Source organism: Cynocephalus volans, chromosome 3 (genome assembly GCF_027409185.1).
Source record: "Cynocephalus volans isolate mCynVol1 chromosome 3, mCynVol1.pri, whole genome shotgun sequence".
NCBI lineage: Eukaryota > Metazoa > Chordata > Mammalia > Dermoptera > Cynocephalidae > Cynocephalus > Cynocephalus volans.
Window position 1 is genome coordinate 32461218 of NC_084462.1, and position 11369 is coordinate 32472586.

General features: G+C 43.0%; 1 protein-coding gene across 1 annotated transcript in view; it reads left to right on the forward strand.

Annotated features, from left to right (window-relative positions):
* The window catches only part of GALNT17 (polypeptide N-acetylgalactosaminyltransferase 17), a 450484-nt gene that overhangs the window by 412716 nt on the left and 26399 nt on the right, over window positions 1–11369 (forward strand). The window contains exons 7-8 of the mRNA XM_063089198.1: window positions 3370–3555; window positions 6157–6294. Coding sequence (XP_062945268.1) covers window positions 3370–3555; window positions 6157–6294 — 324 coding nt within the window. The remainder of the gene's footprint in view (window positions 1–3369; window positions 3556–6156; window positions 6295–11369) is intronic.

Consider the following 11369-nt stretch of genomic DNA (forward strand, 5'->3'; position numbering starts at 1 on the left):
AAGTCAGATGACATTCCCTTAGACAATTAAATGATCCACCAACAAAAGCTTGATCCAGCAAACATTCCTTTTCCTTCCAGCAGCTTCCCAGTAACTTTTACATGTCAATCAGTAACTAGTCTGTCCCTGAGCCAGCAACCTTGCTGTGCCACAAATCTTTATCTTACACCAGAGACTTTATAGCCTGAGGAAAATTTCCTGTCCTCCACAAGGTCAAAATTTGAAACTGCAAGGCTTTGGAAAACCAGGCCCTGTGAAGTACTTATGTTTTATGAATCCTCTACAACTTAGGACTCTAAATCCAATCTGAGACACTGTGGCAGGCTGAGGTGTCAAACTAGGCTGGGCAGGAGGGATTGTAGCAGGAATACACTCCAGGGGGTGGAACTGTCACAGGTATCCAGGCCAGCAGCAGGATACCAGCACTGATCCTGGTAACTCACTCTAGGTTTGCTGCACCCACAGAAGGACGTACTTTCATGTCATCTAACAGCCTGCAGAACCCAGGACAGGAGCCAGTGTCCCTGCCATGTGGGACAGATGTGCTGAGCTGCCTGTGCCCAGGCAGGAGCACCATTACCTGCTTAAGGGGCTCGGCATTTGACACAGTCTGGCTCCTCTGCCCTCCCACCTCCATTTCTAACAGCTATGCACCTTGACCCTGCTTGTGAGCTTGGCTACACCCCAGGCTTTGGGATTATCCTGACCTTGGACTGGACTGCTTATAGAGGATGTGGCACCAAGTCAGCCTGGCTGCAGGTTCTGCTCCCACCTAGCACCTCCATGCCCATGACTGGGTTTTAGACTTTTGCTGATGTCCTTTCTGCACCTGAATCTGTGATCCCTGCTCTGTAACTAGTCCCCACAGAGCTCTGCTTTGCTTCCATCCGTCCTCCTGAGCCTCCCCAAACTGAGACGCATCCCCTGAATCATTGTCCCCATCTATCTGTGGATTTTTCTTTATGTCTGTCTGTCTGTCTCTCAATATTTTTATAACAGCTTTCTTGAGATATTCACACACCATTGCAATTCACACTTTAAAGTGTACACTTCAGTACAGTCAAGGAGTTGTGCAAAGACCACCATAATCAATATGAGAACATTTCCTCCACCCTAAAAAAAAACCCCACACCCATTAGCAGTCACTCCCTCTTCCTCCAACCCTCCCCTACCACAAGCAACCATTGATCTCCTTTCCACTGATGGATTTTCCTGTTCTCAACATTTCATATAAATGGAATCGTATGATATGTAACTTTGTGACTGGCTTCTTTCACTTAGCATGTTTTCCAGATTCATCCATATTGTAGCATGTGTCCGTATTTCATTTTTTATTGCCTAATAATATTCTGTTGTATGGGTATACCACATTTTGTTTATTCATTCATTGGTTATTGGACATTTGCCTAATCCAAGGTCACAAAAATTTACCTTTGTTTTCTTCTAAGAGTTTTATCATTTTATCTCTGACTTTTAGGTCTTTATCCATTTTGAGTTAATTTTTGTGAGGTACGAGTTCATATTCATTCTTTTGGGTGTTGTTCCAGCCCAACTTGTTGAAAAGACTGTTCTTTCTCCCATTGAATCGGCACCTTCGTCAAAAGTCAATTGACCATAAATATGAGGGTTTATTTCTGGACTCTCAATTCTATTCCATTGATCTATATGTCTATCCTTATGCCAGTGCCATATTGTCTTGATTATGGTAGCTTTGTATTAAGTTTGAAAATTGGGAAGTAAAGTCCTCCAACTTTGTTCTAGATTGTTTTAGTTATTTTAAGTCCTTTGTGTTCTGATATGAATGTTAGGATCAGCTTGTTCATTTCTACAAAGAAGCCAGCTGGGATATCGTGTTGACTCTTTAGATCAATTTGGGGAGTATGGCGATCTTAATATTAAGTCTTAATCTTAATACTAAGTCTTTCTAATATTAATCCATGAACATGGGGCATCTTTCCATTCATTCTCTGAATCTTGCAACATCTGCATCTTTGTATGTTGCCCATCCCTTGAAATTCAGCTACCTTGATTTATCCTCCAACACAGGTGTCTCTCCACATTTTGTCTCCCTGTTTTGACTTCCTTCCACTGCCATTAGCTGAGTCTGCCCCAACACGTGGGGTACCTAGTTGTCAGGTCCCAGATCAAACAAGTCTGGACCACCTATGCCTTACTAATCTCTTAGCTCACATTCTCCCCCTTGAAGAGGCATGCAAGGTAAGGACTCTTGCTTGTGGGAGAGTTTTCCATTTGTATCATTTCCCTGTCATGTAGCCCAAGTTGGGAAATGGAAGATCACACACACACACACACACACACACACACACACACACACACACACACACACATTTTGCCACCAAATTCAATCAGCAAATGTCCAGAGGATGTGTGTAAACACTCAGGAGTGTCCCAGCATCCTTGATGTGCAGGTTTCTGGGAGACTAAAAGTAGAATGGCTTAAAATGACCCATCTTGGGACGAGCTGGGTCAGCTCACCCACAAGCTGTCACTTATATGAAGCATACAGTACCCTCACAGCAGAACAGCCTCACATGCCCCTGAAACTTCTCTGTCTTCTTCCTCTTTCCCCTACTCATGTCAGGAAGTTCAGTTAGTCCTCCTTGACAACCAGAAATGCTTTGTTTTTCCTGTCTGGACCAACAGAGGTTGGCTGGTCCATCTTTCCCCTTGGAGCACAGCCCTTTGAGCCTGTGGCTGGTCATGCCCATCAGTGTGTGAGAAGCCCACTTCCTTGGGTCTCTGCATCCCTTGAAGACAGCCATCATTTCAGCTTTCCATCTGAATATTCCAGCAACAGCAAGGGACGCCTGCTCGTGGTGGCATCAGGATGGATGCCTTCAGAAGGCTTGGCATCTGTGTCCTGAGTACACCAAAATAGAGCATATTAACAATGCAGAGCCTATTAACAATGTATACATCTTGTGCTATTGTGAACAGAGAGAGTTTGTTTCTTAGTATCAATTTTCCATTCTAGGTTGCTGGGCACAGCTTCAGCCAGCTGGGAAAGAAAACCTCCATGGATGCCAGTGGTGCACTGAGAACTTTAGAAAACTCATGTGTTGCCATAGGCACCTTAGGTTTATGGGTCTCTCCCACCCAGAGCTGGATTTTATCCTGACCTACTGTGTCTGTAAGAATCCTCCCAAACCTTCTTTTCTATGTGTTTTAGTCAGGTTAGGTTAGGTTATGCTGCAGTAACAAAACAGCCTTGAATTCTCAATGGCTTTGTATATTAAACTGCATTTCTCACTCATGATAATTGGCTGAACCATTGCTTTTGAGCTTAGGGGACAGGGCGGTGGCCTCCGGGAACCTCTCTGCTGACTGATGATGTCTCTGTACCTCCAGGTGTGGCTCTGTGGGGGCAGCATGGAGGTCCTTCCTTGCTCCCGGGTGGCCCACATTGAGCGGAAGAAGAAACCATACAACAGCAACATTGGCTTCTACACCAAGAGGAATGCTCTCCGGGTTGCTGAGGTCTGGATGGATGACTACAAGTCTCATGTATACATAGCATGGAACCTGCCACTGGAGGTAGAGCCCTCAGCCTTCCCCCAGCCTCCTAACCAGTGGTCCTGACTGCGTGCCAGGCCACTCATCCCTTTAGTAAGCCTCCCCAGAGAGAGGCTCATACTTGGAAAATTATGCATGAATTTTGAGGGGGTTCCCAGATGTCTGAGTTTTAGAACCCCTGCTTTACACCAGGACTGGCATGACAGAAATCTCTAGATCCACATACAAAGATTGGAAGTGTCTTACTGTGTCCATCTGGCTGCCCTGCTCTTGAGCATACACTGTGTCCAAAAGGTTCTTGTTCAAAATTGCTGGCACCAGACCCCTCATTCACTCTCACTACATGCACTCCCACAGAGTGTCAGCTGCCCTGGACATATGTCCCTACTGTCTGCTGAGTCCATCTTCCCCGTTCTGCTTAGAATCTCACCCAGGAAAATCCCCATGTCACTATAACCCACAGGAAGATCACATCGTGCTCTAGCTTGGTCTGAACCCCAGTCCTGTCACTCTCTAGTTATGAGATTTGATGAAATCTACTCATCTTCTGTGCATAGTCGTCCCTCGGTATCCACAAGGGGTTGGTTCCAGGATTTTGATATCTGCGGATACTCAAGTCCCTGATATAAGATGGCATAGTATTTGCATATAACCTACACACATCCACCTGTATACTTTAAATCATCCCTAGATTACTTACAATACCTAATACAATGTAAATGCTATGAATATAGTTGTTATATTGCATTTTTTAATTGTATTACTTTTTATTGTTGTATCATTATTTTTTATTGTTTTTTTCCCAATAATTTCCATCAGCGGTTGTTGAACCTGCAGGTACAGAGGGCCACCTGTACCTTCATTTCCTCAGCTATAAAATGGGGATAGCACAGGTCCTCCTTCCTAGGGTGCTTGTGGGAACCAAGTGGGCTAACACATGGGCCAGGCTTAGAACGGTGCCTGGCCCGGGTGCCCTGTCCATCCTCCATAGCACAGCGGTGACCTGCGCCCTCAGCCACCAGTGCCTTTATCCTCACAGCCAGAGCACCCGTAGAGGTCCAAGCCATGCCCTAAGAGGGTCTCCTGGAATGGTGCCCACAGAGAGATGGCAGCTCTGTGTTTCAGGAGGCAAGAGCCTAGGATGGCAAAAATACGGTTGAATGTGTGCAAGCCTTGTGCGTAAAGAGGATGAAAGTGAAGAACTTACATCACTGTTGTTACACTTTTTGAAATACATTCTAATGAACTGAAACCCCTTATGTCCACATAGCCCTTCCCAGCTGTTAAACTACAGGTGCTTTTGTACATCGTTCTTATGTAAAGATAGGCCACATGTGCCGAGCACTTACTGTGTACAGGTATGTGATGAATTCCTCCTTTGCACTACCTCGTTTAGTTCCCATAACAACCTCAAGCTGTCAGAACTGTCTGCCTCAGTTTCCTCATCAATAAAACATGGATTGTTAATATTTATCTCGTAGGGTTCCCGTGAAGTTAAAAGGAGGCTGAGAACAGAGCTTATCAAATATGAAGTGCTCAACTAATGCTAGCTTGATACGAACCTGTTATGATGTCCATTTTCCAGAGGAGGAGACTGAAGCTCTGTGAGGTTACAAGTGACTTGTTTAGGGTCCTACACACACCTCCACTCAGCCCTCCCACAGCCCTGTGAAGACAGTGGGATAGATGTTGCTGTTGTTATTCCTGTTTTGTGGGGAAGGGGTTGTGACCTGGGGTGGTAGTGTGACTTAGGCCTCTGGTCTCTAATGCCAGGGGTGCCCTATCATGCTTTTTTAAATGACTGTTTTCATTCATATGGCTGCTCGGGTTTGCCTTTGAATTTTAATAACTCTGACATTTAAAGAGCTTTTCCTTTAAACTTGCCATTTGGCTGTCGAAGAAATCTTGATGAAATAATCTGAGTTCTTCTCCCAGGCCCCCACAGTGCTGCCTGGCCGCTGCATTCCGGGAGCGAGCACCCTGTCTCTGCTGATTCGCGACCATCGCGTGGCTGAGTCTGCGGAGTCATATCTCAGATACCTTACTTTCCCCTGTCAGCACACGGCAGCCCATTACAGGTTCATTCCTGTAAAAGCAGAGTGAATTATTCATTAGAACATCATTACAAGCTTTGCAATGGAAAATTATTTTCACTTCTGCATATAATGAACTTCACAAAGAGCCAACACAGGGGACAGCACACAAGTGAAGGAAAGAAAGACGGGGTGGCTGCAGGCATTTATTTTCTTGTCTTAATCAAATAATTCCTCTAATAATTGGCTCTGGTAGTTACAGAAGAAATGTGGGAGAGAAGGAGCTGGGGATGTAGGGTGTCGGCACCTGCGTGTCCCAGGAACGCTTTCACACAGTGGTGAGAAGGGTGGTAACTTGTTGGGGGCTTCGTGTGCATGTTCTGACCACCCTCAGGGAAGAGGATTCTCTAGTCTGGATCTGGATGACTCCAGGAGGTCTCCTGAAGCCAACCTTCTGAGTAAGCATACAAGGCTTAAGACCTTTCCTCTGCAGGTTTCCCTGAAAGTGACCGTCCACGCCCCCGCCCCTGCCCCTCTCTAGCCAGAGCTCCACAGTCACTAACACCGCTTGGCTTGTCTCTACTTTCAGAATCCAGGAATTGACATAGGCGATGTCTCTGAAAGAAGAGCATTAAGGAAAAGTTTAAAGTGTAAGAATTTCCAGTGGTACCTGGACCACGTTTACCCAGAAATGAGAAGATACAATAACACCATTGCATATGGGGAGGTAATTACGACCAAGCATGCGCGCTGCTCGGACTGCTGTTCAATATGCTGTGGATTGCTTTGCTGGGGGAAGAAGGAGTCATTCATGGATTCATTGACTCCTTCACTCATTCAAGACTATTTTCTGGAGGTGCAGGCCCTCACAGCACGGCTCCCTCCAGCTGGTGGGGGTGGGGGAAGCAGATGTAATGAATATTACAAGGGGGGTGGACAAAAGCCTGTGGCGGCCTTCTCTGCCCAAGGAGGATGAATTCTGTGGTGGATGATGAGCTCTGTCTGGGACCTGTAAGTGGGGACATGGAGCAGGAAGTTGGATGTAAAGAGAGGTGGGGGCTGTAGCCCCCCGTCACCCGGTGCTGGGGGCCGCAGCCACTTCTCGTCAAGGAAAGCTCAGGCTTTCTGTGATGAGATAATATCAACTTGCTAAACATGGAAACAAATGGGTTTTTCTCTAATTACAAATACCATAAACATGCATTTTAGAAAATTTTGAAAATAATAAAAGCAATGAACATTTATTCGTGCTTTCAACGTGCCAGACACTGTTCTAAGTGCTTTTCAATTATGAATTCATTTCAGCTCCACCTTATGAGACAGTAGTATTAACATTTCATGGATTACAGAAATTATATAACTTACCTGAGGTCACAGAGCTTATCAGTCATGAATCCAAGATTGGACATAGGCATTCTGACACTGTGTGCTTGTATGTATATGTGTGTATGTATGCACACGTGTGTATGTATATTCACACACACATATTTTTACTAAAACTATGCTGTCCACAAGGCCTAATAATTTGAAAATTTACCCAATAATACACAGAGAATATTTTCCTGTGTCACTGAACACTTTTCTGTAGCATTATTAATGGCTGCATATGGTTTTACTTTTTGTGTATACTGTGCTTTGCTTGAAAACATAGTCATCAGTGTTGTTTCCACTTTAAAAATATCGTAAGTGCCATTGCTGAGAGCTCCTTACATATAAACACTTGTGCATCTACCTATGTTATTCCTTCCTTGCGGTGCCTGTTTGGAGGTGGAATCTGTGACACACACAGGCCAGGGAGCAAGGAGTCCGTACTGTCCCCTGGAAGAGACACGTGCTGGCTGCAGGCTGCCTGGGACTCTCTCTGACTACCAGGCCAAAGCTAAGAAGAATCCCTTTGACTTAGAGAGTTTACATTTTTCTACGACTATCGATTTTCCAATTCTTTGTCTGATGCCTTTTACAGAAAGTACATCATTCCCAGGTAAAACCGTCAGGGTGTGGAGTGGTGGAATGTGGAATGGGACACTCCCTTCCTGCAGCGGCAGTCTCTGTGGTGGTCAGGAGCCAGCTGCGGGATGCAAGTCCAAGTGGCCTGCTGCAAGCCTCGTCACTCCTCTGGACTGCCGTCCCCTCGTGTACACACTGGGAGAAGTGAACGTGCCTGCTCCTCAGGGTTGTCGTGAGGACAGAGTGAGCCGTGACACGTAGGGTTCTTAGAACAGTGCCTGGCATGCAGCAGTAGTCGTTAATAAGGTCCTAACTGCCTTGTCTCATCTTCTTCAAAATTAAAGCATGCATATTTTTTGGTTATCAAAGTAAGATCAAATATAAAGGAGGCATTGCAAAATAATGGGCAGTGAATGGATTATTCCTAAGACACCTGGGAAAATTGCATAGCCATTTGGAAAGGAAATCAATTTATTTTCTTACAGCTCACGATATACCAAAGTATGTTTCAAATGAACGATAGTATGACATTAAAGAAAAGAAACTATAAAAGAACCATATGGAAAAAGAGATGAATCTGAGCTCCAAATGGGGAAGGGTCAAGAGTGAAAGCCATGCAAGGAAATGCAAAGAAATGGATAATGGGCATGAACTCATAAAGATTAAAATAATACACAAACCAACTAGATATAAAAATAATATGCCAGGTTGGAAGTATGTATGCCACAAATTCTATAAATGAATGGATAATACTATTAATATATAATGAGATTTTTTTTGAAACACAATTGATTGTATATATCTGTGTAGTACAGCACTGAATATCCATACCCATGTGCAATGTGTGGTGCTTTATTCAGGATAATTGGTATACTCAACATTACACAATGTAATCATTTTTTGTAGCCCTTTACCAATTTCTATAATGAGCTCTGTAAATTAGTTTAAATAATAAAGTTGATTGAAAAAACAAAATAAAACCTCCCCAGAGAAAAATAGACAAAGCACAGGAAGGTCAGTTACACAAGAAAAAATACAAATGGTTGAAAACACATGAAAATTTAAAAGTTATCTTATAATCAAAGAGATGAAAATAAATTTTTAAATACATTGAAGTTGCTTTTTTCCCTCTGCCAAGTGAACAAAGATTCATTTTTGGAATATATGTTGCTACTTTGCCGGCAAGGTCTCAGCAGTATGAAAAATCACATATCCTCCGGTGAGAGTGCAAATTGAAACAAGGTTTTTAAAAAGCAATTTCAACCACATGTATTAAAAAGCTTGATGATAGTCATACTTTCTTCTCCACTCGTATCTCAAGCAAATAATCTGAAATAGGGACAAAGATTTGAAAGCGAAATCGTTCATCTCAGTGATTTTATATTTTAGGGCAAAAATTGTTGATTTTAACTTGAAGATTAGTTAAATATAATATATTCATGGTTTGAAATATTTTGCAGCTATTACAAATGGTATGTACAAAAGTTTAAGGACATGAGAAAAATACTGATACTATAATGCTCAGGAGGAAAAGGCTTGGTAAGACTGGACCAGCTTCTGTTTCAGGCTGGGCACCAGTGAGACGGCCGTTTTTGTGTGGATACTTTACCATGCTTTCCCAATCTTCACTGATGTTTATGTGATCATTTTATAATTAGAAGAAAAATAATTATCAAAAAAGAAAAAATAAAAGGGGGAAAATGCTAGAAGGTGGCCAGGGCTGCTGTGCACAGGTCCACAGTCTGTGTGTACCCCACTCCATGGGCCTCCATCCACATCCTTGATGTCCCCAGAACTGTACCGTGGGGTGGCCTTGGAGCTACCAGAGAGATCGCAGTCTGGGTGGGATGGGGAGGAAGTCAGGATGGGGGGAAAGCCTTTTGTTTTTGCCAATTTTTCTATCTTTTTAAAAGAATAAATTCAATACATACACCCTATAAGAAATATAGAGATGAAAACAAAATTTCCTCCAAATCCCAATTCCCAGATATAATCAATGTTAAGATTTTAGGGCATTTCCTCTGTTATTCCTTTTCTACCTGCTGAGCTCACTGTAGACTGAAATATATTTCAGCTGGACTATAGCATTAAAATGAAAGAAATCACATTCAGTTTGGTAACGAATTTACCATTATTTAGATAACTCTGTTTTTAATGCTCACTCCTCCTGGTTCTTTGCACCACACCCCAGACCCTGGAGCAGAGAGAAGGAAGGCGCAGTGGGTTACACATTCTGGCCCACTTGGGGTCCCTCATTTTTCACTTACAGCTCAGTTGGACAGTCTTCCCTGGGCCATGAATATTTCTGGGGTTTATGCTCCTTGTTCTTTCCTAATTTTTGGCCACTTTGTTGTTTGGCTTTTAAAAAGTGCATTTCCTAATCAAGTGCATTGTATTTGGCTTATCCTTGATTACATTATGATTACCTTTAACCTCTGAGCCTCCAAACTTAGGGGTCAAGTGGTATGTCATGCCAAATTTGAACACACTTTCTCCTGTCTGCCTCATCAGTCCTTTTCAGTGTTTGTTAATATTATCTGGCATTTTAGACCCTAACATTATTAATACTTTAATATATTTTATATCTTCTTTATGAATAACTTTTTAATCAAATTCAATTCTATGACAAAAATTACCATTATTCAGACAACTCTATTTCGAATGCCCATTCTTACTTATTCTTTTTGCCACACCAGGACCCCAGCACAGTAGGATGGGAAGACGGACCCCTCCGAGTAGGCGTCGGCTGGTCCCCTCAACCTGCAGCAGTGTTGGGCCCAGGCCCACAGAGATAACAAGTCACTTCCCCTTGATTTCTAAATTTTTATTTTTCTCTATTAGCTGGGATGTCTTAAAATAATTTCTAAAGAGAGATATAGGGATGCTTTACATCCCAGCTCTTACAAAGATGAAATGTTGCCTTTGCACCTACAAAAACACTTCATTGTGCACGAAAACACGGGGCCACCAACTCTTCTGCTCAGAATCCTGTGGTCAGCTCATACTACCCTTGTGGTCTGAACTTCCCTTGGCTCCTAGTTTACTTACTCACCTTTTGTTCTTTTAACCCTTATTTATGTGAAATAACACACAGTGTGTCTAAAGCATAAATGTACAGCATAATAATATAAACCAAAATCCATGTTGCCGCTACCTGGTGGAAGATAGAACTTTGGCAACAGCACATCCATGTACCACAGCAGTTGTCTCTGAATCCTCAACAGGGTGAGGATGTCCTCCTCGTCAGCCCTGGAGTACTTCAGTCACTGCACTGGCTCTGCCTGTGTGCCCTTCCAACCGTGCATGATGTCAGGGCAGGGACTCGTGTTTATCTTTGGGTTCATTAAATGTTGCACAGTGCCAGGCTCTTACCAGGCCCTCAGCAAATACCTGTTAAATTACTGAATGATAAATTCACTTGCATAAACCTCAAAAACAAAATGTAAAAGGCTAGGAGCCTGAAATCATTTATGTGGAACAAATATGCCCCCAAAAAATTCATGTCCTTCATATGTAAAGAGCTCTTACGAATCTATGATAAAGCCACTTAAGATCCCAATGAGGGAAATAAACAGACAATTCTCAGAAAGGGAAATTATTGCTGAACACAGAACATTCCACTTTACTACTGATAGTAAATTTATAAAAACAAAATATCTTCCCCTCTCAAAACCTGCAGACTGATAAGTATTTACATACCTCGTGGATAGGGGTGTGAATTAGTTCAAAGCTTCCGGATGGCAGTCAGGCAGCTTGTTTTAAAAACATTAGGGTTGTTCATGCCTTTGATACTGTAATCCCAGTGTAGGGTTCTGTTCTTAAGAAAATCTGAAGTGTGAACAAAGCCGTATGTGT